The 27,011-nt window shown below is 37.4% G+C and overlaps 1 protein-coding gene across 4 annotated transcripts in view; it reads left to right on the top strand.

Annotated features, from left to right (window-relative positions):
* The window catches only part of MECOM (MDS1 and EVI1 complex locus), a 565,849-nt gene that overhangs the window by 520,457 nt on the left and 18,381 nt on the right, over window positions 1-27,011 (top strand). The window contains exons 5-10 of one of the 4 annotated variants that reach the window (XM_082655556.1): window positions 924-1,140; window positions 6,281-6,428; window positions 7,739-7,892; window positions 12,215-13,571; window positions 15,968-16,055; window positions 21,926-21,952. In XM_082655556.1, the coding sequence (XP_082511682.1) occupies window positions 924-1,140; window positions 6,281-6,428; window positions 7,739-7,892; window positions 12,215-13,571; window positions 15,968-16,055; window positions 21,926-21,952 (1,991 nt within the window). Of the gene's footprint in view, window positions 1-923; window positions 1,141-6,280; window positions 6,429-7,735; window positions 7,893-12,214; window positions 13,572-15,967; window positions 16,056-21,925; window positions 21,953-27,011 lie in introns of all 4 variants that reach the window. The other 3 variants (XM_082655555.1, XM_082655558.1, XM_082655557.1) reach the window with 3 other exon arrangements.

Here is a 27,011-nt window from a genome sequence, read left to right as displayed (position 1 = left end):
TCCATAGCCTTGCTATCTCTGGTCCCCACTATTACCATTTATTTATCTTAGTGATTTAAAGTGCAAATGCATGATATGCTGCTATTTAACAAAGCCATGCCAATTAGCACTGGCCCTGAGGGAACATAAATGAGCCTAGAAAAGTGCTAAAATCATGCTGTGTCACATTATAAGGAATGACGAATGTTAAAGCATTTCCAAGTTTATTGATATTAGCCAGGTTTAAGTACGGCTCAGATAGGGACTCTGTCCCGTGTTCCGTCCAGGTAACATGGCACAGCGAGAAGGGTATGGAACGGAGATGTGTTTTCAAAGTCTGACATAACCATTTAGCTCTATGATCCCTGACTGGTTACTGAACTTCTCTGAGCATCCACACCCTCACCTGAAAATTGGGATACAGATCTGACATATAATTCCTCACGGTCAGGTTTTAGGAATATCAATAATCCATGTACAGGGTTGAGGACATAATGATGCTCAGTAAGTGGTCATTATGACTTTTAATATCCTGTGAATATTAAACCCTGGAAGGGTTTCGTCATAAAGTTTTATCTGATAAGAAAGCTATACGGGAGCCACAGCAATCACTTCTGTTATTGTTGTAGGCTTTGTTCTGGCTTCTTTACATTTAATTTTTTTTTCTTTTCTTTTTTTTTTGCCACACTGCACGGTATTCGGGATCTTAGTTCCCCGACTAGGGATCAAACCCGTGTCCCCTGAGGTGGAAGTGCGGAGTCTTAACCACTGGACCGCCAGGGAAGTCCCTACATTTACTATTTCTAATCCATGTTAAAATGGAAGTGGTGGAAAGGACAACCAAATAATTTCTATTATGTCTTCCGTAATTCAATAAGAACTGCCAGTGTGTGGCGGTACTTCCTGATCACCTAGTTCTGATAACACCTGAATTCTTTTCACAGAAGAACGGCAATACCGCTGTGAGGACTGTGACCAGCTCTTTGAGTCCAAGGCTGAACTAGCGGATCACCAGAAGTTCCCATGCAGCACACCCCACTCGGCATTCTCCATGGTAGAGGAGGACTTTCAACAAAAACTCGAGAGTGAAAATGATCTCCGAGAGATACATGCAATTCAGGAGTGTAAGGAATGTGACCAAGTGTTTCCCGATTTGCAAAGGTTAGACATGGCATGTTGCACTACAAAAACGTGTTTATTTACTCTACAGTAAAATGTTTATGCTGAATTTTCAGAATTGATGCAAATGGGAAATTTGGAACAGCAATGAGCTGGACAAATGTGTTAGTCACACGTTCGGAAATCATTTTCCCCTGGAAATTCTCACCTGTCAAATATTTGCAGTGAAGTTAGAATTAGTTATTTTGATGCCAGATAGAAAATAATACTTTTATTATTTAAGGAGGGTTATTGCCAATTGAAAGTTTAACATTATAGTAAAACGTAACTTAGAGGAGGTATCAAGAGTAGAGGAGGCAACAATGATGCTAATTAATCTAATTATACACCAAACAGAAAAGCGACCCTCTAGAAACATTTAGACGATAAAAAAGAGACTGTGCTGGTACTTACTCAATGAAGATAGGTAGTCTTTTGATAGATCAGTGTAATCTATGGATTTAATTTCAACTATTTATCTAAACTGCACATATATAAAAGAATAAGAGAAGCATGTTCAGTGAAGAAAATATTGAATTTTCAAAAAGGGAAAAAGTAAACATGATCTAAATGAAATAATTCTATAATACTTATTTTTAACAAAACGAAAACATATTTCAGTGATAATATTAACTTTTCATAGCCCTTTGAATTTAATTCAAGAACATTTTTAAAATTTCTGTTAAAGAAAGCAACAACCCTGGAACCTATGTTTTGAAAACTGTATTGATAATTATGCTACAAAATGGTCTTTCAGATCACAAAGGTGTTTAACCAGCTAATAAGTTTTTTGTTTGTTTGTGTGTTTGTTTTTTCTACCTAATGGTTTTTGCCTTGGTCCACAAACAATTTTAGTAATTGTATTCATTACTTTGCTTTTAAATCTGGAACCTATAATCAGAATTTCAACTGAACATAAAAACACTGTGTTTAAATGGGTATGGGAGTATATCAGCCGGCCTTAGTCAAGGATGTGAATTACTCACAGTTTGTCTTGGACACCTCACCTCTTTTAATTTACCTTTTTGTTTCCTTTCTTTCCTTAGTGCCTCCTCTTCCTCTTTCTCCTTTCACCTCTGTTGATTGCCCCGCATCTCTCTTCTCGTAGGAAAGGGTTTCATTCCATTTTAATGCATAGATGACCAAAAAGGCATCAAGTATAACCCATTCCTTGAGGAGACTGAGTCAAAAGAATGAATCTGTCTAGCTTTGAAAATTCAGGCTTAATCTAGCTATTAGAGAGAAAACATTTTGGGGGCTAAGAGGGTTTTCCCAGTACCCTTTAAACTTATCTTTACTACTTAATAAAAACCCACATAGAGAATAAATCTGTTATGTATGTTTGGTAAAACATGGATTTGTAATCAAAAACCATCACAGTATGTCTCCTAAATACATTGTGTCCAAATTAAAAACCAAAGTGAAAATACTTTCCTTACCTGCTACTAAATACCAGCAGGTAAGAAAAGTACTTATACTGTGAAGCCGTATCTCTGATGCCAGAGAGTAAGTATATTTCCTTCTATTTTGTTATAAAAAATAATGGACAGCATATTATAAAACAAAAATGGACAGACTGAACGCTAAAATGTTGTGTATAGCAATACTTCTTAGGTGGAGAAAGCTTCTTACTCTGACTAGGTATAAGATTAAGCCTGAGTCAGTGCTACTTAATGCCAAATCCAACTGTCGATTTAGCTCCTTCAGTCAAACATTCAGTAGAAAACAATAAGGAAACCTAATTATCTGGCATTGGATGAACCCTCAAAACTCACTTTTCAGTAGCTCAGCCAGATGGATATATCATGTCACTATGCGACCTGATATCAGTCATCCAGGTGATATTTTGGGTTATATAATTTAGCCAGTGCAGAACCTATGTGCCCTGAATATTTTCCACTTTATTGAAGCTGATATTGTTTTATATGTTAAACAAATGAGAATTCCTTTCTTGACATGATATATTATTCTGTTCTGTATCTTTTGTGTAAAATATTAAGAAAAGAATACCACCCTCCAAAAAAAAAGCGGGTCGAGAAACAAAGGTTGAACCCAGAAGGCTAAGCAAAGCTCTATAAATTGGGATAAAATTCTATGAAAAGTGAAGTTTCATTAATGACTGACTGGATACTTCTGTGTTTATGAAAGCAATGAACATTTGCTTTTGCAAGAACCACTTGCCTTTTTATTTTCTATCACTGATTAGCTGACAGCTGATCATTCCATGGAACAATATGGGTTTTATGCTGGATTAGAAGAAGCAAAAAAAGAGGAAGTTTCCTTTACTTTGCTATCTTTTTCCCCCTTTTGTGGTACGTACTATACTCTTAAAACAATATCACACCCTTGGAGTTAGGAGGCAAGAAAAATCTCAATGTATAGGACAATCTTTTACCACTAGGTTTCAGAGTTTATGATTTGAGATGCATATTGGAATATAATATATGTCATAAAATGGCATGCCTTGATAGTTTGCTAAAGACAGTAGTATGAATAGCAATGTGTACACCAATTTTGGAAGATGTCCCTGACTCAGTTCAATGTTAACTGCCATTGTTGATATCTTTCTCTTAACTCTCTGATTAACATTTCAACTTGTGTAACAAACAGAGGATTACATATTGTAGATAAAGATAGGGACATTCTTGTGACTCCACACACCTGTACTCTCCTGGTACCTTTTGTTCACAGAGATATCGCCACTGGTGCTCAAATAGAATAGCATTACCAAGTCGACTGACTCATAGGGCAGGAAAAATAAGTTCATGTGCCAATATGAATAGAAGTGGAAGGAGGAAACTGAGGAGGAGAAAAATATGGAAAGGTGTTTCTAATTTGTCAAGATATGAGAAAGGGCATATCATTTTTTCACACACACTCCCACGCACATGGTGTGTACAAACACTGGATAACATATTCTAGGTACACAGAGGTCTTACGTGATTCTCAAACTTAGAGTGTTCATTTCACAGAAAAATAAAATATAGGGAAGAAACAGTGCTCACATGCTTGGTAGTCAGTTTTTTTTTTTAATACCTTTTTATTATGGAAGATTTCAAATACACACAAAACTAGAGAGGGCGGTGTAATAACACCCATACACTCAGGTTCAGTAATTATCACACGAGGCCTATCTTGTCTCAGCTATACTCATTTTGGATTATTTGAAACAAATCCTGGACATTGTGTCATTTTATTCATAAATAGCTCAGTATGTGTCTGTAGAAAGTAAGGACTATAAAACATAAGCTCATTTTAAAAATAATGGTTCCTTAATACTATCAAATATTCAGTCGGTGTTCAAATTCCCCCCAGTCATTTCATTATTTTTAGAGTTTTCTGGTTTGAATTAAGATCAAAATAAGGTCCATCATGGCAATTGGTTGACGTCCCTCTTATATTTCTTAATTTATAGGTTCCCCCAGTCAAAGCCAGTAAGTCTCTCTCCCTCTTTCTCATTACAGTTTATATGCAGAAGATAATGAGTGTTTTTTTCCTGTAGCATTTCCTCCAGTCTGTGTTCTGCTGATTATATCCCCTTGGTATTGTTTAACGTCTTTCTCCATCTCCTCTGTTTCCTGTATACTCATGGTTACATCCCAAGCTGTGATCAGATTTAGGCTCAGTATTTTAGGAAGAATACCTCATTGATGGTATCATTTATTTCCACCAGGAGGCATATAATGGATTGCCTAGATTCATTCATTCTTTAGGGGCTGCAAAATGAATGTATTCTAATTCCCCCCGTTCTTTCATTATTTATTATCTGGATTAATTCTATGCAGAGAAACTTCCCCTCACTGTTTATTTGCTCACCCTGAAGTACAGTTCGTATAGGAAAGGCAGGATATGTACATGAGTTTTTCCCTTTATTTACTAGTTTTCAGAATAATGATTTGGCTTCTCAGCATCTTCCTGGGGTAACTGGTGAGGTTCTGTTTGTTTCTGAGTATCATTGTCGTTAAAAGATGAGATTATTCCTCTTACTGATGCTTAAATTTCCCCATCTTTAGTCAGTGGGTGTCTCTTCAAGTTGGCACCCTAATTTTTTTGACATGATCTATAACTCTCTTGCTTTTTGCCATAACAAGATGTTCAAGGCCCATCTTGTGTATTTCATGCCTCACATTTGAAACAGGCTATTTCTCTGAGGAGCTCTGGTTGCTTTATCTGGGAGTAGTATCCTAATGTGTTATGTGTGTGTGTTTAATTAACAAAAATGTTGCAGACATCTTCTGAATATCACAGTAATCCATTATCTATAATATTTACTTTTCATTCTATTCATGCAGATTTCATATTCACATTTTAGAGAGGGAAGGAAACATTTGAGAAGGTAACATAGTCTAAGCTTTAAAACATAGAGAAGCTATGCTTGTGAGAAAATTCTAACCCTGTTTTTCTTTTGAGGGGCTTTACTAGTGCATCCACTTATAATATGATACACTTTTCTTTCCTCCCTAATTCATAGGTTGTATATATATAATCTTAGGTTATAATATATATACATATATATTTTTTTCTAGATAATGTTTCTATCTATATCTACTTCTGTATCTATATGCATACATGTTCATTCATTGGTCCATCTGTCTGACCATCCATTATATTGGTTGTATTGGGAAGTTGCTTGTTGAATAGTTAGCTTACAGCTCACTTTCCCATATGGTGATTTGAGTAGGAATAAAAGTGCTTTGTTGAGTGTAAGGGTTATGTACAGTAGATAGACTAGCTTCCTGCATGTTCTTAAGCACTTTCTTAATGTTTTCTATTTGAGTGTTTGTGTTTGAATTAAGTGGGTAACAGCAATACATGTTGCGGCTAGAACTGTGTAACAAATCCAGAACTGGACAAATCGCTAGTTGTTTATCATTCCCCTAAATTGGCACCTAAACTCTGCTAACTGGATCAGATTTATTTCCCAACAACAGGGGTACTTCTCTGGATTGCTGAGAGACACAGTCTAGGGAACATAAAACGTACTTTTGTCTGTTGCAAGCCTGTTTCCTCTCTTTCTTCTCCGACTCAACTCCTTTCCCTCTTCTTTCTTTAATTGCCAGTTGGATTAGTAATAAAATGACGTTCTGTTTATGAATGTGTTCTTGGTCACCACGTCCTATTAAATCAATTGTTTTCTTAACAGCCTGGAGAAACACATGTTGTCACATACTGAAGAGAGGGAATACAAGTGTGATCAGTGTCCTAAGGCATTTAACTGGAAGTCCAATTTAATCCGCCACCAGATGTCACATGACAGTGGAAAGCACTATGAATGTGAGAACTGTGCCAAGGTACAGTGAATTTGTAGACTACTTGGCCCCTCTGTGTCATCCTGCTCTCTCTTAATCCATCATTTGCCACGGTATATAAAAACAAGCCTTGAGAGGGGAAACTATAAATATCCTGAGAAAAGTAGACGGAGTGTTGTGTGCTACAAGACATTAGGACAGTGTATAGAAACACTTAGTGGGTATCCTTTTATTTTTGTAAGGGAGGAAGCAAGGCTTGATGGTGAGTTCCAGAACTAAGTGTCACACATCCTTGGTAAATTCCTGGTTCCGCTACTGGCTTTCCAGCGTGGGGTTGTTTTATAGCCTTATGGAGAATGAAAATTGTATCCAATGCACATTACTGATTTCTTTTAAGATCAGTTTGTGAGGAAATCCCATAAAGTTTCTGAATGCCTATTCAGAAAGAATGGGAGACTCCTACGTTTGCAGGTTTTTCCACCGAAGTCCCCACCGTAAATTATGACTCGGTTCTAATTAAAAGTGTAGTGCCTTAGTGGCCAGGGCTGAACAACGTTAAGAGTGAAACGAAAGCCCTTCACCTTGACCGTAACTCTGAACTACGGGAACGGCAATTCACATCATTGAATTTTCATGTTTCTCAATTAACTAAAAGATGTCCTGGTGTCATGAAAATTGAGTTCTCTTTCCAAAAACTTTTCATAACGTTTGAATATCTTTTCTCATGCCAGTGGAAATTGGGACATTCGACCTTATCTTTAGAGATGTTTTGCTCCCTGATGTGTGGGTAGCTTTTTCTTTTTCCTATTTCTTTTTTTGTTTGTTTGTTGTTTGTTTGGTTGGTTTTCTTAGTACCATGTCCGAAGGAATGATTTTAGCTTAATGGTAACTTAATGAAACACTGTGTTAGAATTTATACCCTAGGGGAACTCCTTGAATAGATTTGGGATACTTTAGTCAAAATCCCCCCAATTTTGTACATAGTGTGTCTTTGTTTAAAGGGTGTAAATAGCACAGCATTTTTTAATAATGTCATGGCCTGCATTTTTATTATCCAACTCCATTCACTCTAAATAGAATCAAAAAGCCCTAAATATGCTCTAATAATGCCATTAATTATTTTGTTCAACTGATACCAGCGCGTACTTTGTGCTAAGTATACAGAACTGAATGATTTGTAAGTCCTGACCCTAGAGAGGCTGACACTTTGGAAATACAACTTTCTTTCGGTTTTTGGGTAAACAAATACAAACAAAACAAATACACAAAATTCCTTCTTGAGTTATTCCCGGTCTTCTTTCTTGTGTCCTAGAATTAAGTTTCTTGATTAATCAGTACTCATTTCCTAGCAGGTTTTCACGGACCCTAGCAACCTTCAGCGGCACATCCGCTCTCAGCATGTTGGTGCCCGGGCCCACGCGTGCCCGGAGTGTGGCAAAACGTTTGCCACTTCGTCAGGCCTCAAACAACACAAGCACATCCACAGCAGTGTGAAGCCCTTTATCTGTAAGTTTTTCACACTCCAGCCCTCCTCCCTGCAACTGTCTCTTATCCAAAAGGCACTGTGATCAGGAGGGTGGCCACGCATGGCCATGAGGGGGCCCTCTGAATTAGCGATTTACGGTCTCATCCAGTTGGGCTATTTTCTATTACAAGAAAATCTTATAACCAGATCGATGGTGTTTTGTCTATGATGCCTGGGGTGTTTTCTTTTAGATGGAATCAATAACAGGTAGAGAAGTCGTTAAATAATGTAAAGGAAGCCTCCCCAGGTTGTGGAATTTAATAGAGACAACGAGATTTGTCTCATACTGAAAATGTGTGTGGCTTTGTAAAACAGCAAATCGCAGATACCACTGAACAAGATTAAGTGAGAAAAACCTGTTCTGGATCAGAAAGACCTAGAAGAACCCCACCTGGCAAGGAGGCTTATTAGGACTCTGTGTGTGTGTGTGTGTGTGTGTGTGTGTGTGTGTGTATGTTGCGGGTGGGATAAAATGCCCTTTAATCTACCCTTTGTTGCTGATCACAGGTTGCAGATCGGTAGTTCTCAGTTACTTGAAAAGCAGAACATTTTCACTTTGATGCTGGACATGCTGCTTCTATAACCCACGGCACTAAGGCAGATTTACGGGCAGTGTATTTCCAGGGGACATCCAATCTGACCACCTACTTAGAATATCCTTGTACAGAGCGCTTTAGTACAAGTACAGCTCAGCCCTCATTTGCCTCTCTTGTCCACCCACCCCTCTTCTCTGTATTGTGCTGAAATGTTTCATATGGAAAATCAGTTGTTCTTAGTCCATCTGGGCAACGACTCTGGACTTCTTTTCATCTATTGCTCGGCTGGGCATATAAACACAGTGACTCACTGAGCTGTGTTACAAAATTTAAGACAGATTTTGGATCCAGATAAGCATAGAACTGGATGAAACATACTCAGGAGTTGGCAAAACCTCTGACTTGGGAACCCTTGCAAAACAGTTTCTCTGACAAATATTCGATGGTTTGTAGTAGGTATATGAGACACTACTACAGGACCCGATGGAAAAAAAACTAATTTTCAGTGCCAACGTGGAGATGCCAGAGACTAACGCTCCTCCTTTTTGCCTTTACACAGCCCTCTTTTGTGTTTCCAAGCACCAAGAGAGCTTTTCTTTCCCTTTCCAGCTTACCCTAGCATCCTGTTTTGCTCATATGTTCTTCTGTTCCCTGGTGGAGTAAAGAGGACTAGCAGAGAAACAAAAGGGTGCTCTCTAATCTCCCTTGAGGAAGCTCTGTTGAAAGTCATGGGAAATAAAGTATACAATGGAAATTTTAGACTTCTTGTCTCAAAAAGACATTCCTGACTCTAGGTCGTAATGCCCTAAAATGTACTTGCAAGTGCTACAGACATATACATAGTTCATTTATTTCTGATTTTTCAGAAATGAATTTTGATAAATTTCTCATGTTTTGGTGGAAAATAGGGAGGAATTGACCACAGTGAATTATGATCACCCATTTAATGCTTTCTTTATTATTTAAAGTAAAAGTCAGAAAATAGAAATTCCTATCATCTAAAATTCTGGGATCTGGAATTTTAATTGTGTTGAAATCAAGTGTTTTGCTTTAAAGCACTATAGGGTGTCCCTTTCCAATCAGATTGTGCAGACTATTTCCCATGAATGTATTTTCAGCAATTATTGGTAAATTTAAATAGCAGATGGCATTCTTCAAATATAAAATCTGACAGAGGACCATGGGGTAATTGTGAATAATAGCCGTGTAATTTCAGAACAAAAGAGGAGTTGGTGTGGAGACTTTGGAGTGGAGGAGGTTCACCTAGAGTTGATATCTGTTTCTCACCAGAAGGCCACACACCACGATTTAGCCCCCCTGGTGTGTTTACGGCAACTGTCTCTTATTACAGTGTGCCACCAGGCTTGAGCCCAGAGTCATCAGTGCTAAGGCAATTACTCACTGCCTTTACAGAAACCTCCAGCCTTCCCAAATAGAAACCACATGCTCTAATAGGCTGGATATATTCAAAATACCTCTTAATTTGTTTAATAAGTAGAAAAATGCAATGTTAACTGCTGGCTAATTCCTTATTACTGAGAAGATTACAGTAGAGTATAGACTGCAGCATCAATTGAGCCACTTACCTGGAGGCCTGGTGGTTTGTGGTGGGCCAGGCCAGATCTTCAAGTGAGAAAAACAAAGCCTCTGCCTGAGGAGACATCCCGGATTCTGTGTTCTTGGGACCTGATACAAACACCATTCGTTGCTGTAACAGAGCCTACAACTAGGAAAGTCAGATGCACCTCTGTTACTCTTGATTTTCTTAAATCTATCCAGCTATTAGAAAGAAGTGTAGAGAGCAACATTTCTTTGGTAAAACATTGCTAACCTTTCAAAAACTTAGACCTTGTTTGAATACCCATCAAGATCTTTTCTCAACGCCTTTTAATGCCCAGAGGAGAGGTGTCACTTTCTTAAAGAGTGCACATTTATAATTCCGTCAATATTTTATTTACTATTTCTTGTTATTGCTCATAGCTGAATTAGTATAACTAGCGAAAGTCTCATGTTTCTACCCTCTACTTCATATGGTTTTAATTAGTGTATCAAAGAATTTAAACAGTATGTGTATTTATTGTATATGGTTAACTAGTATATATTTTTAAAGCAGACTCTGGTCAATATTCCAGTAGAATAACTTGAAAAGAAATCACTCACATCTTCTCTTCCCATTAAAATGCATGTTATAGTCTCTACAATGTCATAAATCATTCCACAGTTGAAAGCACCTTTAATATTACTAAGCACATTGATATGTGTAGCAATGCATTTTAATTGTTAGTAGTAAAACAAATGGACAGAATCACTTGGTACTTCCTGTTTGGTTGTGTGTGGGATAATCCAAGTTCTGGATGAGTTTTGTATAACTGAAGGTCTATAAAATCTTCTTTGAATTTTCTTTTTAAATTGTTATCGTTTTGACTTAGGAGCTTAATTTAAAGGCAGTCATCACATGAAAGAAATAAGTGTTGCATTTTGTCTTCAATTTAATTTCTTATATAAATTGGTTTCAACAATTACCAACAAGGCATATCATGTTTCTGCATGTATTAAAACGTGCACAGAAGCATGAAAGTAAGCTCACACATAAAGGGAACTCATCTTTATTAAAGTAACGTAAAAGGTGTGATGCTTGGGAAATGGATACTATAATCCTGCCAGGCCGTGTATTGAGTAAGATTCCTACCTAGCAAAGGAATGATTAAGGGTTACGGAGTTCCATCTTAAAATGTACTTAGATCTATTCACACATATATGAGGAAGAAGATGTTTTACTTTTCTGGCAAATTCTCGGGGACGAGAGTTATTTCCCAGCTGCACCCACTGCTGTGTTCTTACTGGATTATAGCATTCAGCGCACTCTCCCCTGCTTACTGTAGTTGGCTGTACCACGTAGAAGTCAAGCCCGGAGATAACCCGTGAAGATATGACAACAAGTGGACATGTTTCCCAAGGACGGGGTTTCATAAATGCAGGAAGGTTAGCACAACCACTGGTGTGAGGGGAAGTCAGAGGACGTGATCATAGTTCATGGGAACCAGCAATGCAGGATGGGCTACATTCAATTTAGTTTCCTTTGCGGGCTTAAAATAGCGCCATTGTAAATTATGTCAGTCTTTCTCAAATCATGAAAATGATTGTTAAAAATGTCTCAGAATACACAATGTACATTGTTGTGTGGCTTTGATGTGTGAATGATGAGAGCATATGATATAATACAAATTAAATAATGGTAGAGCAGTCACAGGCTTTTTCCCCAAGGGGAGCGGGAATAAAGGTGAAGTTTCTGGTCGAGGGAAAGGCTGTTTTATTTTGTGTTGATGCCTACAATATAGAATTCTTTAAATGGTCTAAAATTTTAAAGGGGTTCCTGTTCTGTGTCATGTTTAGTACATCTTAAGAATTTAATCGTAAAGATTCTGTTAGTGTAGTAATTGGGTGGGAAGTCAATGCATGCTGGAGTTTGACTTTTTAATAAATATTTAAGTACACAAATATGATACAAAATATTATGCAATGGGGATGACAGAATATTTATATATATCTGAAATATTTGTGCTGTCTCAAGACATTTGTCAGGTTGGATGCCTTGCTTTGGAATCTAGTGAAACGGGGTTTTCTGTGTTTGGAGCACCCACGTTGGTGCCTCCGACGTCTTTTCCTGGCTTCCTAATTGAAATTTGGGGTAAACCAATTGTGATACTTGCTAAATTCAGAAGCAGTTGCCATAAAGCCTGAGATTCTTTTTTGTTGTTTGCACACAGGTGAGGTCTGCCATAAATCCTATACTCAGTTTTCAAACCTTTGTCGTCATAAGCGCATGCATGCTGATTGCAGAACCCAAATCAAGTGCAAAGACTGTGGACAAATGTTCAGCACTACGTCTTCCTTAAATAAACACAGGAGGTTTTGTGAGGGCAAGAACCATTTTGCGGCAGGTGGATTTTTTGGCCAAGGCATTTCACTTCCTGGAACCCCAGCTATGGATAAAACGTCCATGGTTAATATGAGTCATGCCAACCCGGGCCTTGCTGACTATTTTGGCGCCAATAGGCATCCTGCTGGTCTTACCTTTCCAACAGCTCCTGGATTTTCTTTTAGCTTCCCTGGTCTGTTTCCTTCCGGCTTGTACCACAGGCCTCCTTTGATACCTGCTAGTTCTCCTGTTAAAGGACTGTCAAGTACTGAACAGACAAACAAAAGTCAAAGTCCCCTCATGACACATCCTCAGATACTGCCAGCTACACAGGATATTTTGAAGGCACTATCTAAACACCCACCTGTAGGGGACGATAAGCCAGTGGAGTTCCAGCCCGAGAGGTCCTCTGAAGAGAGGCCCCTTGAGAAAATCAGTGACCAGTCAGAGAGTAGTGACCTTGATGATGTCAGTACACCAAGTGGCAGTGACCTGGAAACCACCTCGGGCTCTGATCTGGAAAGTGACATTGAAAGTGATAAAGAGAAATTTAAAGAAAATGGTAAAATGTTCAAAGACAAAGTAAGCCCTCTTCCGAATCTGGCTTCAATACATAATAAGAAAGAATACAGCAATCATTCCATTTTCTCACCATCTTTAGAGGAGCAGACTGCGGTGTCAGGAGCTGTGAATGATTCTATAAAGGCTATTGCTTCTATTGCTGAGAAATACTTTGGTTCAGCAGGACTGGTGGGGCTGCAAGACAAAAAAGTTGGAGCTTTACCTTACCCTTCCATGTTTCCCCTCCCGTTTTTTCCAGCATTCTCTCAATCAATGTACCCATTTCCTGATAGAGACTTGAGATCGTTACCTTTGAAAATGGAACCCCAGTCACCAAGTGAAGTAAAGAAACTGCAGAAGGGCAGCTCTGAGTCTCCCTTTGATCTCACCACTAAACGCAAGGACGAGAAGCCCTTGACCTCAGTACCCGCCAAGCCTCCAGTGACGCCGGCCACAAGCCAAGACCAACCCCTGGATCTAAGTATGGGCAGTAGGAGTAGAGCCAGTGGGACCAAGCTGACAGAGCCTCGTAAAAACCACGTGTTTGGGGAAAAGAAAGGAGGCAACGGTGAACCAAGACCAGCACCTGATGGTTCCTTACAGCATGCTAGACCCACTCCTTTCTTCATGGACCCTATTTACAGGTAAGGGTGGATGGGAGACCGCTCAATGTGGACAGAAGAATGAAAGGCAGTTTTCACACTCTAAAGTTACGGCTTTTAACAAACCTTTTTTATTATTCTTATAAAGCAGAAAGTAAAGTTGTTTGATCTGGTGAGTTCATTTTTTATTCGGAAAGTCAACTCATTAGGTTTGGACTTATTTTTGGATGTCTCCGAATTTGGGGTTTTGGAATAGGCCCACAGAGTTCTTTCCCTTGACAATAAATTTATTTTTAAACACATTTTTTTAAGTGGAAAATATGGGAAAGCCGTATTTAAAGCAAGTTGTCAAGTGGCGGAAGAATGAGGCTCCTGAAGGATTAATGCAAATATGTGTGGGTACTTAAATGGGTCAGGTTATTCGGAATGAGATGGGACATAGCAAGAGTTTACTCTTTGTTAACCTACGAACACATCCTTAATAAGTGCTGGTCCTATTCTGTTTCTAAATAAATCTCTTAGGAGCCCCATGTAACTGAAATATTAATCACAAAAATGCTTTGTATATAATGTGAGTGGTCGGCTTAAAAAACACATCTCTGTTTAATGCCTTCATTATCCAGTTTCCTTTGATGCATCCAAAAATTTTGGGGGGGGAATATGTGCTAATAAAAAGCCTCTTAGACAGTACCCTGTAACACTCGACCATTCAGAAAGATTTAGTTTTTAAAAACTAGTCTTCTTCAAAGTGTATGAATAACAGTAATTAATTTGTGATGTATTTTAAATATTACCACAAGTTTTCACATTTACTTTCTCATTCAAGTCGTGAACGTTGTCAAGAGTTAATGGAAAATGTGGATAATTTTTTATTGGACTTATTTAAGCTGGGATAATTTGATATTTTTGCCTGATTCTTTTTTTTAATCAAGAGACAGTTTTGTTCAATTCCTTCATTCAACAATATTTTTTTTGAGTGCCTATGACTTAATAGGTACCACAGCTGCAAACTCTTTTCCCTTCAAACTCTTTTTCTACCTGTATTATCTTCAATGCATTAACCAAGAAACATTGCCAGTGTGTTACTTGAACATGACAAGGGGCATAGAAAAGGACAGTACAAAAATGTCTCAGAGCCATCATTACCATGCTTGGGCACTATTTTTTTTTTTTTAACAATTATTATATTTTCATTTCTGTGGCAGAGAAAGAAAAAGAAGGAAAAACAGATCTTCCATATTTTGTGTGTAGCTTGTATGTTACACATGGCCAGTAAGGTTGTATTTCCAACTCAGCGATATGTCTCAGCCCTTTGTGAAGATACGTTCTCAGACTCTCTTTCTTAGACCCTCCCAAGGGCAATGGGCTTCCAGTTCCTTCATACACCCATTCCACTCTTCTCCATCACCTCCTAACCTCCCTCCTGCTGACTCTAATCTCAGTCTTTTCTCTGGCATGTCAGTGTCAATTGAGGCTTAGGCATGTCATTTTACCAAATTCATGAAAGACCTAAACTTACCAGTTTTAGTGTAAGACCTGGGTTGAAATCTCAGCTTTCCCATGTCTTAAACTTTTTTTAATCCATACAATGGGTATAAGAGCACCTATTTCAGTAAGTGAAATAGTGTATGTAAAACATAGCATACGTACAATTTCAAGAAGTGGGAGCTGTTTTTGTTTGTTTTGATTCTATTTTAAAGTATACTTATTTAACGGTTTTTAAAAGGAAATCACCAACGGTTCATGAAGGAAATTAATTCAGTCCACGATGTCCTTTCCTATATGCTTAATAGAAAATAGAATGACAAACATTTCTAGAGCAGAAGGGCTATATTGATAAGTTCGATAATGTCTCTCCCTGTCTTTAAAAAGTTCCTCATCCTCTCCCTACCACTCCCCTTTCACCTACTCTGTTTATCAGCAGTAACATCCAAAAGAAGCTGCGTATGCCTGAGAGCGGCTAGCAGGGTGTGTAGTATGCTTAGAAACTCTCCTGCTGACATTCACAAATGTAGAAGAAATACGACGACGATTTGAGGAAGCACCTTCTTGAGAGAAAATGACTTTAATTTTTAAAATGAGCCCTGTTCTTATGCTTTTGAAATCACCAAGCCTTTTCGTGTACATTTCAAATGGAAAGGTACAAATTTGTGACCAAAGCCTCTGATTTCATGACTTCATTTTCTACATTTCCTCATTATTATTATTACTAGTCATTCAATAGGATTTTTCCATTATAAAAAGGACCTTCTTTCTCTGAGCGCCTAGAAGTGCCAGGAGTATTCTTCAAGAACTGAACAGATGTCTTTATATCTTTATTAGGGTGCTTCCCAGCAACCTACCATTTGCTTTATTGTTAGCTGTTTAAATGTCGGCGAGTACGCAGGGATTGATATATGAGACTGATTCATCTCCAAAATCTAATTTTAACCTTTCAGAGTAGAGAAAAGAAAACTAACTGACCCACTTGAAGCTTTAAAAGAGAAATACTTGAGACCTTCTCCAGGATTCTTATTTCACCCGCAAGTAAGTATTTTGAATTTGAGACTTCAAGCTTGTAAACTAACTTGTTGATCCTGAAAAGCAGGTGCAATGAAATGAAAGAAATCTTGAGAACACTAGGATTTCCTATGACGCTGGTGTGGAAGAACACAGGAAATTCTAGCAGAATTAAAACCCAAACTCTTTAAAGAAAAAGTAGTTAATATATGTGAAAAAACAACATGGTTTTGCTGTTAAATTATTCTCTATTAACGACTTACTGAGCCAAAGTGTATTTTACAGTGAGCAGAATTCAGTTAAGAAATTAAATATTGAAGTTGCCTTTCATGTTAAAACATTTGTGATAGTAAGAAATGGATCGTAGTGTGACTTGTCCCAAACTCATGACGGTCGTTCATGTTCTTTCAGTGCTTAGATAAAAACAGGAAATGAGTCTACCTGACAAGTTGTTACCATAGAGGGTGAAGGAATTTATCTAGAGACCACTGGGCATTCCAGCAAAATTCTGTAATTGCACAAGAATTCACCACAATACACAGAGCTATTTGCTGGATGGAGTTGTGTCCATTTATCAAAATATGTACAGTTTCTCACTGCAAGGAAAATACAAAGCAGCGTTATCTAATTGGTTCATCTTTATGTCCTTACATATTTGGTCATTTTTTAAAAAGCTGACTTACGTATCAATAAAAATGCGGGGAATTGTATTGAAAGAAGAAATATGTAAACATCTTGAGTCTGGTTTCTTAATGATATTTTATTTTTTGTTTACTTATTAGTAAGGATATAAGCTTTGGTCTATAGATAGTAAGCAAAATTTTTATGAAAATGCTTGAAAACAGAGTTAACTGATTTATTCTGTTTCAATATATTCAAACCAAAAATTACGCTCCTCTAATAAAATTGGTGGAATTCTATGCAAGCTGTCTTACAGAACGTTATGAGCTAATTAAATTAAATCATGGGATGGGATATGACTCTTCCCTCCACCTTTCATGCCCCTGCCACCACCTCTTCTTTCTTCATTTTTTAAAGTACTTTCCTAAACTTTGGACATCAAAGTATGAGAGCTGAAATACCATATTCTGGGTTAGCTGGAGAAATCTATCATTGCTCAAAAATTCTCTCTATTTTAAACTGCAAACATATATGATTTAGTATTAAAGGGGTTAGAAATGTTCCAGTTAGTATTCATTTTGTGTAGGAAGACTAAGGAATGATATCATTTATTAAATTATTTTATGGAAAAGAAGCAAGTTTTAAAATAGTAAATGTTTATCGGGTGCTTATTTTCCACATTTAGGTTGACCTAAATTGCACTTGCCAGCCTCATGAGCTAAAAAAACTGAACATAATGTGCGTTTTGTGTCAGATATTACACAAAAGTATGTCTCTCTTGATAACTTCCTAACTAAATGCTTATAAGGATATTATAGTTATCTACATTTAATCACAATAAATCAAGTCGTTTTCATATTCTAATTATCTTTAAAATCTAGTAATTAATCATTTCAAAATTAAATGCTGTGAGTACATGGTATAAGGGAGGGGGAAAAAAAGCCACTGGGATTCAGTGTCTTTGAGTGACTCAGTCTATTGGCTCTTAGTTTCCTTACCTGTCAGATGAGGGAGTTGGGTGTAAGGTCCCTATCCTCTCTGAAGTTCAGATTTCTAGCAAGCTAAGGTAAATTTACTGGTTCAGAAGATGGGCAGTTTTATCTATCAGTATCTTTACATGTGCATGCAGCTGTTGTAAATATAGTATATACATGTATGGAGGTTCCTTAAAAAACTAAAAATAGAACCACCATACGACCCAGCAATCCCACTACTGGGCATATACCCTGAGAAAACCATAATTCAAAAAGAGTCATGTAGCACAATGTTCACTGCAGATCTATTTACAATAGCCAGGATGTGGAAGCAACCTAAGTGTCCATCAACAGATGAATGGATAAAGAAGATGTGGCACATATATACCATGGAATATTACTCAGCCATAAAAAGAAACAAAAGTGAGTTATTTGTAGTGAGGTGGATGGACCTAGAGACTATCATACAGAGTGAATAAGTCAGAAAGAGAAAAACAAATACCAAATGCTAACACATGTATATATAGAATCAAAAAAAAAATGGTTCTGAAGAACGTAGGGGCAGGACAGGAATAAAGACGCAGACATAGAAATTAGACTTGAGGACAAAGGGAGGGGGAAGGGTAAGCTGGGACGAAGTGAGAGAGTGGCATGGACGTATATACACTACCAAATGTAAAATAGATAGCTAGTGGGAAGCAGCCACATAGCACAGGGAGATCAGCTCGGTGCTTTGTGACCACCTAGAGGGGTGGGATAGGAGGGTGGGAGGGAGACACAAGAGGGAGGAGATATGGGGATATATGTATACGTATAGCTGACTCACTTTGTTATAAAGCAGAAACTAACACACCACTGTAAAGCAATTATACTCCAATAAAGATGTTAAAAAATGAATTAAAAAATATAGTATATACATGTTTTTAATCAAATAATATTAATATAAGAAAATCTGCTATGTTTTAAGATTCCCAAAGTTAATGAAGGACCACAAAATATGAGGCGCATGTACAGTGCTTGCAGTACAGCAATCACCCAGTCAGACCATTGAAAATATGCCTGTGGGAGTCACAGTGGCAGAGTTTTCTTCCCACACCAGAATGTCGCGTCTTGGTATAAGGGACTGCCCACTGCTGCGTGTTGCTATAAGAACAGGACCTAACAGTGATATTCAGCTATTTAACACATCATATGTGATGAATACCGATCAATCAGAATGGACTCCTGCCATTCTGGAGCCGGTCCTGGAAGCCCTTGTTGCACCAACTGTTCATGCTTTAGTTGCTGGCCAGTGGGCTGTCTGAAGGGTCTATTGGGAGGAGGCCAGAGCTGCAGGAGGACGTTCAGGGTAGTTGGGGCAGAGGCTATTTACCAAAGACTACATAAATATTTCGATAACCATCGTGGCTATTTTCCTGTGTTAGGGCTGTGTATCAGTGGGGTACAGGTGGCATAAAAAGCGTAGCCTGAGAGAAGCTTGGGTCACTCAGTTTTCACTCACCGTTCAGACCAGTCAGTTCTTTCAGAAAATCTGCCTCAGATGTTCTGAAGTTTCAGCAGAACGTTCTTGTTCTTTCTAGTCCTCTATCAATTCTGTCCTAGCCTCAAGATCTACTTTCCTACAAACAAACAAATGAAAACAAAGAGAAACTGCCCAGGATTTGGGGCCAGAAATAACCGCTTTAGAACTGGCTTTCCTACTTATTCACAAAAATGCTTCGGTTTTGAGCGATGTAATTCATCTCTCCGAGCCTTCTCTATCAGTGTAATGGGAACACCCCTCCAGCCTTACCAGGGGAGCTGCAAGGATTAGTGATCACGTACATAATGTGTTTAGCATTGTGCTTGGCATATGGAAGGACCTAGATGAGGAAAAGCTCTTATTATTGGTTGCAGAAGTATTCCATTTTGAATATAAAAGGGTGTCAGTAAACTACCCTTCTGCCATCCCCTGAGCCCAGGGGCTATACCAAGTATCTAGAAGTCCTTGGAAAGATGCTTACTGTGTTCTTCGTGCTGCCTTGTTGGGCATCAATCAGGGTGGCACAGAGCAAGAAGCCAAAATGGAAGGACTTGCCTCTGCTCCCAGGGCTGGCCATGATTTTGTAGCTAGATAAGTGCTTGGTTAAGACCATTCGCTGCTTCATTTTTCATTTAAAGTATATTGGAGCAAATCACATGGTCCCTCTGGGCCTTCTGTATCTTCATCTTCAGAATGAGAATAATACCTACCCTATCTACTTCTCAGTGTTATTATAATAATAAAGAGGAGACCACATGTTCTTGATGCTTCAGGGAAAACCTATATGTAGATAGATATGTAAATGCTTGGTAGTGGTATTCTCTGGGCAAGCCTGATTTTACAATTTTTTGTATGTCTTTGTATTCTGGCCTCCTCCTTCCCCAGTGCACAGTGCCTAATCAATGAAAGTCAAACACCTCAGTGGATATTTATTAAATGTTATTGAAAGATTATTAGTCCAGCTTATTGCTTTTTGGAATAATGTGTATTTTTCAAATCCTTGTCAAAAATACCCCAAACGTATAGGAACACATACTTCAAAATCAAAAGGTAAATGCTGGTTTTATCATTCTTAGGGTCTAAATTCCTCTCAGTTCAGTTCTTAAAGAAGTATGTTTGCTCTGTCGGGCCACTGGAGGACTATTTAGCTTTCTATTTTTCTCTTATAAATAAGTTAGTTTAATATAGGGGTGAAATAAACACTACAGAGGTTCTTCCTGAATATGTGGTTGAAAATTACTTGTGGAGTCTCAGATTATAATTTTGAAAAGAAGATGACAGCCACAGGAGGTGAGATGGAGGAAATGATATTACCATGTGATCTTTGGAATGTCCATTTCATTGGGTGCTTTGCATTTTGGGTACTTTGCATTCACTTCGATAGCTCATTTGAATGGCCGTAGATATCACTTGGCAATTATACTATTATAAAAGTGGCTATTATTCCTTTGTTTGATTTTCCTATACGTTAAATATTATTTTTGGTTATTTATATATTTCATTTTCAGATGTTTGATGTTGTGTTGATCTGCGACAGAGACTCTATTTTACTTCCATTTCTGTCCTTTATGCATTCGTTTTTTGAATTTTCTTCCTTTAAAATGTCTACTTGCTACTGTATCCCAAGGAACTGGGAAAAAGACCAAGGTCTTTTCCCAAGTTATCATTTATATATGGGTGTGAAAATCACTTAAGTCTTTTGCCTTTCATCTTCTTTCGTGCTTTCAACAAGTGTTTCTTGTGTTAGATTTCTTCTGTGATAAACCTTTCATCATTAAAAACTGTGCATCTTCCTTACTGAAGATACCATAATCTAAGAAAGCAAGATATATCCCCTTTAACCAACCAAAATGATATTTTTGTTTTGTTTTTTTTCTTTTGTTTTTTTTGTTTTGTTTTTGTTTGTTTGTTTTTTTTTTTGCTGTATGCGGGCCTCTCACTGTTGTGGCCCCTCCCGTTGCGGAGCACAGGCTCCGGACGCACAGGCCCAGCGGCCATGGCTCACAGGCCCAGCCGCTCCACGGCATGTGGGATCCTCCCAGACCGGGGCACGAACCCGCATCCCCTGCATCGGCAGTCGGACTCCCAACCACTGCGCCACCAGGGAAGCCGCAAAATGATATTTTTAAAGATGTAACATTTGTGTTTTCTGATAGAGCTTCTAACTCACTGAACTTTTCTCCATTGATTCTTGTCATAAATTGTCATAAATAACTTGACATTTGTAGTTCTTTTCATTAATATCCTTCAGTGTTTGGCCTACTGATGGTCTCAGTCCCATCCTAGTAGAAGTCAAGCAGTTTTCTTCCAAGGACATTACTTTTTTGTTACTCAGTGATTCACATTTGAGTAAATATCTTATTTTCTTTGTTACTAACATTGTAAAAATGCAAGAGACTATATCTTTTTTGCAGGAAATTGCTTAATTTTTAGTTATTAAAGTAAAATTTAGGAATCTTGTTTTGCAGTGAGTACAAACAGATAAAAAGGAAGTGTCTACTTTGCTATTTAAGATTTGATAGTAAGTAGTATTTAGCTTTCTTGGAAATAAGCACATTCTGGTTTATAACCATGATTCTAAAATTTAATTTAGGTAAATAGAGGAGACTCAGCAGTGTTATAAAATTATTAATTTTCATTTCCAAAGCTTTTACTCAAAATATAGTTACATGATAAGCAAAAATTACTTAGTATAAATGTTAATTTCTCAAAGGATAGATTGCAATAAAGATACTGATACAGAAGTAATTTTTTGTTTTTTGTTTCAATTTTGCTCCCAGTTCCAACTGCCTGATCAGAGAACTTGGGTAAGTTTCCTACTTATATTTTTGACTAAAATAACGTAGAATTAAAAGAAAAACAATTTACAAGTTGCCATACAGACAAGAATTCTGAGCCCTTTCCATAAAATGATATGGCTTCAGCAGATAGATTTCCAGCTTTGTCAAGCTGCAGAATGCCTTCAGTTATAATTGGGCATTTAGTGTGCTATAAATTGTTTACAGAAAGAAGTTTATTCTCTAAATCTGACCCATTCCATGTAATTATACCTTGATGTAGAACTCTTTCTGGGCACTTTAGAGCATGTTGTTAAAGGGGACTTCAAGATGGGTCACTAAGTGGAAACAACCATTATTTGGGGGAACCTGACCAGCATGTTAAAGATGCTTATGATAAAGCCTTCAAAAGGATAAAACCTGAACTTATGTGTAGACACAAGATGACATTGGAATTCACATTCATATAACCTGGGGCAGAACTTGGTTCTGGCTATGTGGAGTCATAAGACTAAATGTTTAAAAATCTTTATCTAACTAGTGAATGTATCCTTTCGCATTGGGTCCATTTCCTCAACTCTCTTTTTTTTTTTAAAGTTTAAAAAATTTTTATTGGAGTATAGTTGATTTACAATGTTGTGTTAGTTTCAAGTGTACAGCAAAGTGAATCAGTTATACGTATACATATATCCATGCTTTTTAAAGATGATTTTTCCATATAGGCCATTACAGAATATTGAGTAGAGTTCCCTGTGCTATACAGTAGGTTCTTATTAGTTACCTATTTTATATATAGTAGTGTGTATATGTCAATCCCAGTCTCCCAATTTATCCCTCCCCCTCAACCTTCAATTAATGTTTCCAGATACAGTCAGTTGACATCAGTAGGGGAAAACTTTATTTTTTATTCAAGATACAAAGAATACTATTTATTTACTTTTCACTACCAAATAAACCTTGAGTCAATGGAAATATATGTAAATAACATATATTACAAAATCTCCTCTAAGTGTATGTGCTTTTAGTCCTTCATTCTCCTCTTCACTCAAAATTATCCTGATTCTGAAGTATGGGCAGAATCTTGGAATGTAGTTAAATTTTCCTTTAGTCACCATATAATTATATATAAATTATTTTAAGTTAGAGCACTTTGGCAGTTACCTATTTCCTCTATCTGATGTTAGTTTTCCTTTTAGAACAGAAGTTCTTCTATTTTATTTCTTCTGTGGAATATGTGATGAATTGTGATTTTTCTCATCCTATCAACTTTTAAGGATTAAGTTCACTTATTTCCAAAGTATAAGAGTAGAGAGACAGAAACTTCCTTATTAGGCAAAGCTGTGCAGTAGACAGCGTTGTTCTTTCATTATCCTGGCTTATATTTCCAGTGTTTCTTGTCTGCCTCTCCTGGCAAAGGTCTGTCCAGAATATCGTACGTCATCGTCCTCATTATTTCTAACGTAGAGTATTACTTGCTAGTAGCTTTGCTGTTAGGCGCTTCAAGCATAAGGTGCTGTATCCTACACAAATGGCCAGTGCTTCTACCAACTTACAAAGCCAGTTCAGATTTTAAGTTAGACACCCTTTCCTGATAGTACAATGGTATAGCAACGGCCATTGCAATGTTTTGGAAACACTCCCATTCTTTGGCTCATAGGTTTTTCAAAGCAATAATTTATATTTGTACTGTAAAATATAGATATTAGTGGAAAGTAGTAAAATATTAAAGTTTATAATTTTGAGTGGTTAAAAAACCCTATAATTTTATAATCATGACTGCAGAATGTGATATGTGGAATGAGACAACCATAAAATATGAATATGTATTTCTCCCCCAAATGGCCATGATTTTAAGATTTCTCTAGATTATCAAGTGAATAAATATAGAAAACTACCAAATCTACAAACTTTCCCATCATAAGTTATTTATGAAAAGTTAGTTATTTTATGATAAAGCCATGTGTAATCTAATTTGTGAAACATTAGGTCACATAATTCATGGTGCCATTGGACATATCATTTTGTATAATCAGATTGTCACTTTAATAGTTTTAATGAGAAACTTCTTTATGTCATCAATTATTGGCTGCCAGATAAAAAATGTTAAGCTAAGTGCTTCAGACCCAGTTGATGATATCTTGCCTGCTGAAATGTTTTTACAAATACTAACTTTATTTGACGAGAGAGATAGCTACATTTTTTGGTAGGAGCTAGGGAATTGTGTCTAAATATTAGTTTGCGTCAGTATAAAGTTAATAGCCCCTTGGGGACTGGAAGGGGGTGAAATGACTTCCTTTTCCAGACATCTGGCTGCAGATACCATCAACAACTACAATATATGTAAATAAAAATTACTGTTCCATAGGAAAAAAGCTGTCATTTACTGATCGGAGATTAGCCTACGACATTAATAGGACAGAGGGCAATACGTTTTTAAAATATATGATGTGATTTTTCCTCCTTTTTTCCCCCATTCTCAGCAAATGTCCTCTTCATTGTAGTACACATTGTTCCCCCTTCATTGGTTTCTTCATAGTTGAAAAGTATATCTAGCTAGATTCTGTTTCATTTATCCCAATTCATCTTGATTTTTAAAATACCAAGTCAGACTTTAAAATGAATGTCAAAACTTACCACTTCTACAAAATGCATGTTATTCCAAGAGGAGTATCACATGAGTCAGCCCAGATAGCTAGAGAAAGTTGAGGTTTGGACCCATACATTAGATAAAACTCATCTTAATCCAACACCTTAATCCAAGATATGGACCAGGGCTGATTGTTGGTCACAGAATGGCTAAACTACCCCAACTAGCAGATGTCTAAGTCACTTTTTTTAAAAATTAATTTTTATTGCAGTCTAGTTGATTTATAATGCTGTATTAGTTTCAGGTGTACAGCAAAGTGAATCAGTTATACATATACACGTATCCACTCTTTTTCAGATTCTTTTCCCATATAGGTCATTACAGAGTATTGAGTAGAGTTCCCTGTGCAATACAGTAGGTTCTTATTAATCTATTTTATACATAGTAGTGTCTATATGTCAATCTAAGTCACTTCTATCTGTCCTAATGGAGAAACTTACTCTTTTCAGCTGATGTCAAGTGCTGTGAGAGCAAATCTTTGGAAGATGAGAGGAAGGATTCAGTGATGGCTTTTATATTGTTTCGGTGGTTGCTAGCCGGAAAGAAAGTGGAGAGGGGGTGTGTGTCTGCGTATGTGGTGTTAATAGCTACCCTCAGCTCCCTTCCCATCTTTCTTCTCTCCCTCTTCCCCACTCTGACTTAATCCTCTTTTCATTTGACACCCCAAGCCAAAGGTGGGGGGTGGCTTATAAGAAAGGCGCTTGGGTAACCCCTATTCTTTTTCTTATTATCTTTAAGAATGTTGTTACTTAGTCATCAAGTCCGTACTATATTTTGTTATTTCTTAATGCTTTTCCCAAATTGAAACAGTTTGAGGTGAAGTAATCACAGTGATCTTCCTTTAAAAGGAGCTATTAGCAGCTACTAAAGCAAGACACATTTCTCAACAGCCAATTGCTCTTAAATAACTTGAAGGACTTGTAGTTTATACGTGCTGGAGATGAAAGCCGAGAATAATGATAGTCATGAGTAAGCTATTTTCCATATAAAAGGAAAGTGTTTCTACAAGATGTATTGCCCCAGGAATCCGAGTGTGTCGGCAGGGCGGACACTCAAATGATTTAAAACCACTAGATAATGAAACTTTACTCAAATATTAAATGTACATAAATAAAACATTTATAATCATCACCCATGCACTTATTATTTTTCCCAATAAATATATGCGGTCATGCCCCTTACCCCTGCTTGTTACTGCTAATCAGCTTGAAGGCCAGAGGTCATTTTTCACTCAGACAATTTATTCCATGGAGGGTGGAATATCAGAATGATTTTCTGCAAGCAACAATTAGAAGGAATAAATGCAAATAAAATAGTATCATAAAATATTTCTGGATTGATTTTTAATAAATAAAATCCAAAGTAATATGAAAATGCTAATGCTCTGGTTAGAGGGGGATAATGACCATATTCAGCAGGGACAGAGTTTCCTTCAACCTCTATGAACAGCAGCATCATTTTATATCTCTGCCCTGTGATCAGTATGTGTCAAAATCCTTCATAGTGACAAATGTGCTGTCCGCTTGCATCTGTGGAGAATGTTTTAGCAGCTGAGTGATTATGAATCAAACCCCTGAGCTTATAGCCCCTACCGCCTCCCAGTGCGTTCACATTTGTCGTCTGACAAGTAAATGTATCTTGACTTTCCTCTGAGATTTTTTTTGCACCGTGTTTGATGAAAGACATTTGGCAAATTGGCAGTGGTACCCTGTACATTGCAATTTGTAGCTAGCATTAGGAGTCTGGGCATGAAATGAGAGGGCAGGCTCCAGGATAAAGGGAAAAGAAAGAAAGCTAACTACAACATGAATAGTCATTTGAAGAATCAAGCATACAATATTCCCTTTGTAAGAAGAGAATCATGTTTAGGCCATTCGGTTAAGATTTTGCTCCAGTTTAAGAAGTCAGTGGTATTCTGTCCAGCTGTGTGTCCGCAGAGTATAAATTTTGTTAATTTTCTTTTTGAGTATGAAGTGTTGCCTTTTATTTTTAACCTGGACTCATAATAAATTGGAACTCCAACTCTGTCTTACCATCTTATCAGCAAAAGAATCTTTTTCTTGGGTTGATCGGTTGCTTGAATGTATAGTTGTTAACATTTTTAATCCTTGCATGGGGTCTTCTGGTCTACCGCCCCTGCCTTTTGAGAAACAGAGTGCAAACACCTTTTAAACAGCTTTGTGAGTTCTCCAGTGGCATAGTGCCCTGAGAACCAAATAAACAATGGGTGAGTTGATTTTACAAGATGGCCTGAGAGTTTGCTTTTTCTTCTTAAAAATTCAGTAGTAAGCAGCTTCCAAATAAAATGTGAGCATGGGGGAAACAACATTTTGGGAGGGTTGAAGGAAAGGTGAGAGAGTCTGTCTAACTATAGACAGGATCAAGCTGCCTTTGAAAGTAAATGCCACCCTCTGTTTATGACTCTGTCGAATATGTGTGCAG

The sequence above is a fragment of the Grampus griseus genome, assembly GCF_964374135.1.
Source record: "Grampus griseus genome assembly, chromosome: 5".
NCBI classification, from domain to species: domain Eukaryota; kingdom Metazoa; phylum Chordata; class Mammalia; order Artiodactyla; family Delphinidae; genus Grampus; species Grampus griseus.
Note: the sequence above shows the minus strand (reverse complement) of the source record. Positions and strands in the feature narration are given on the sequence as shown.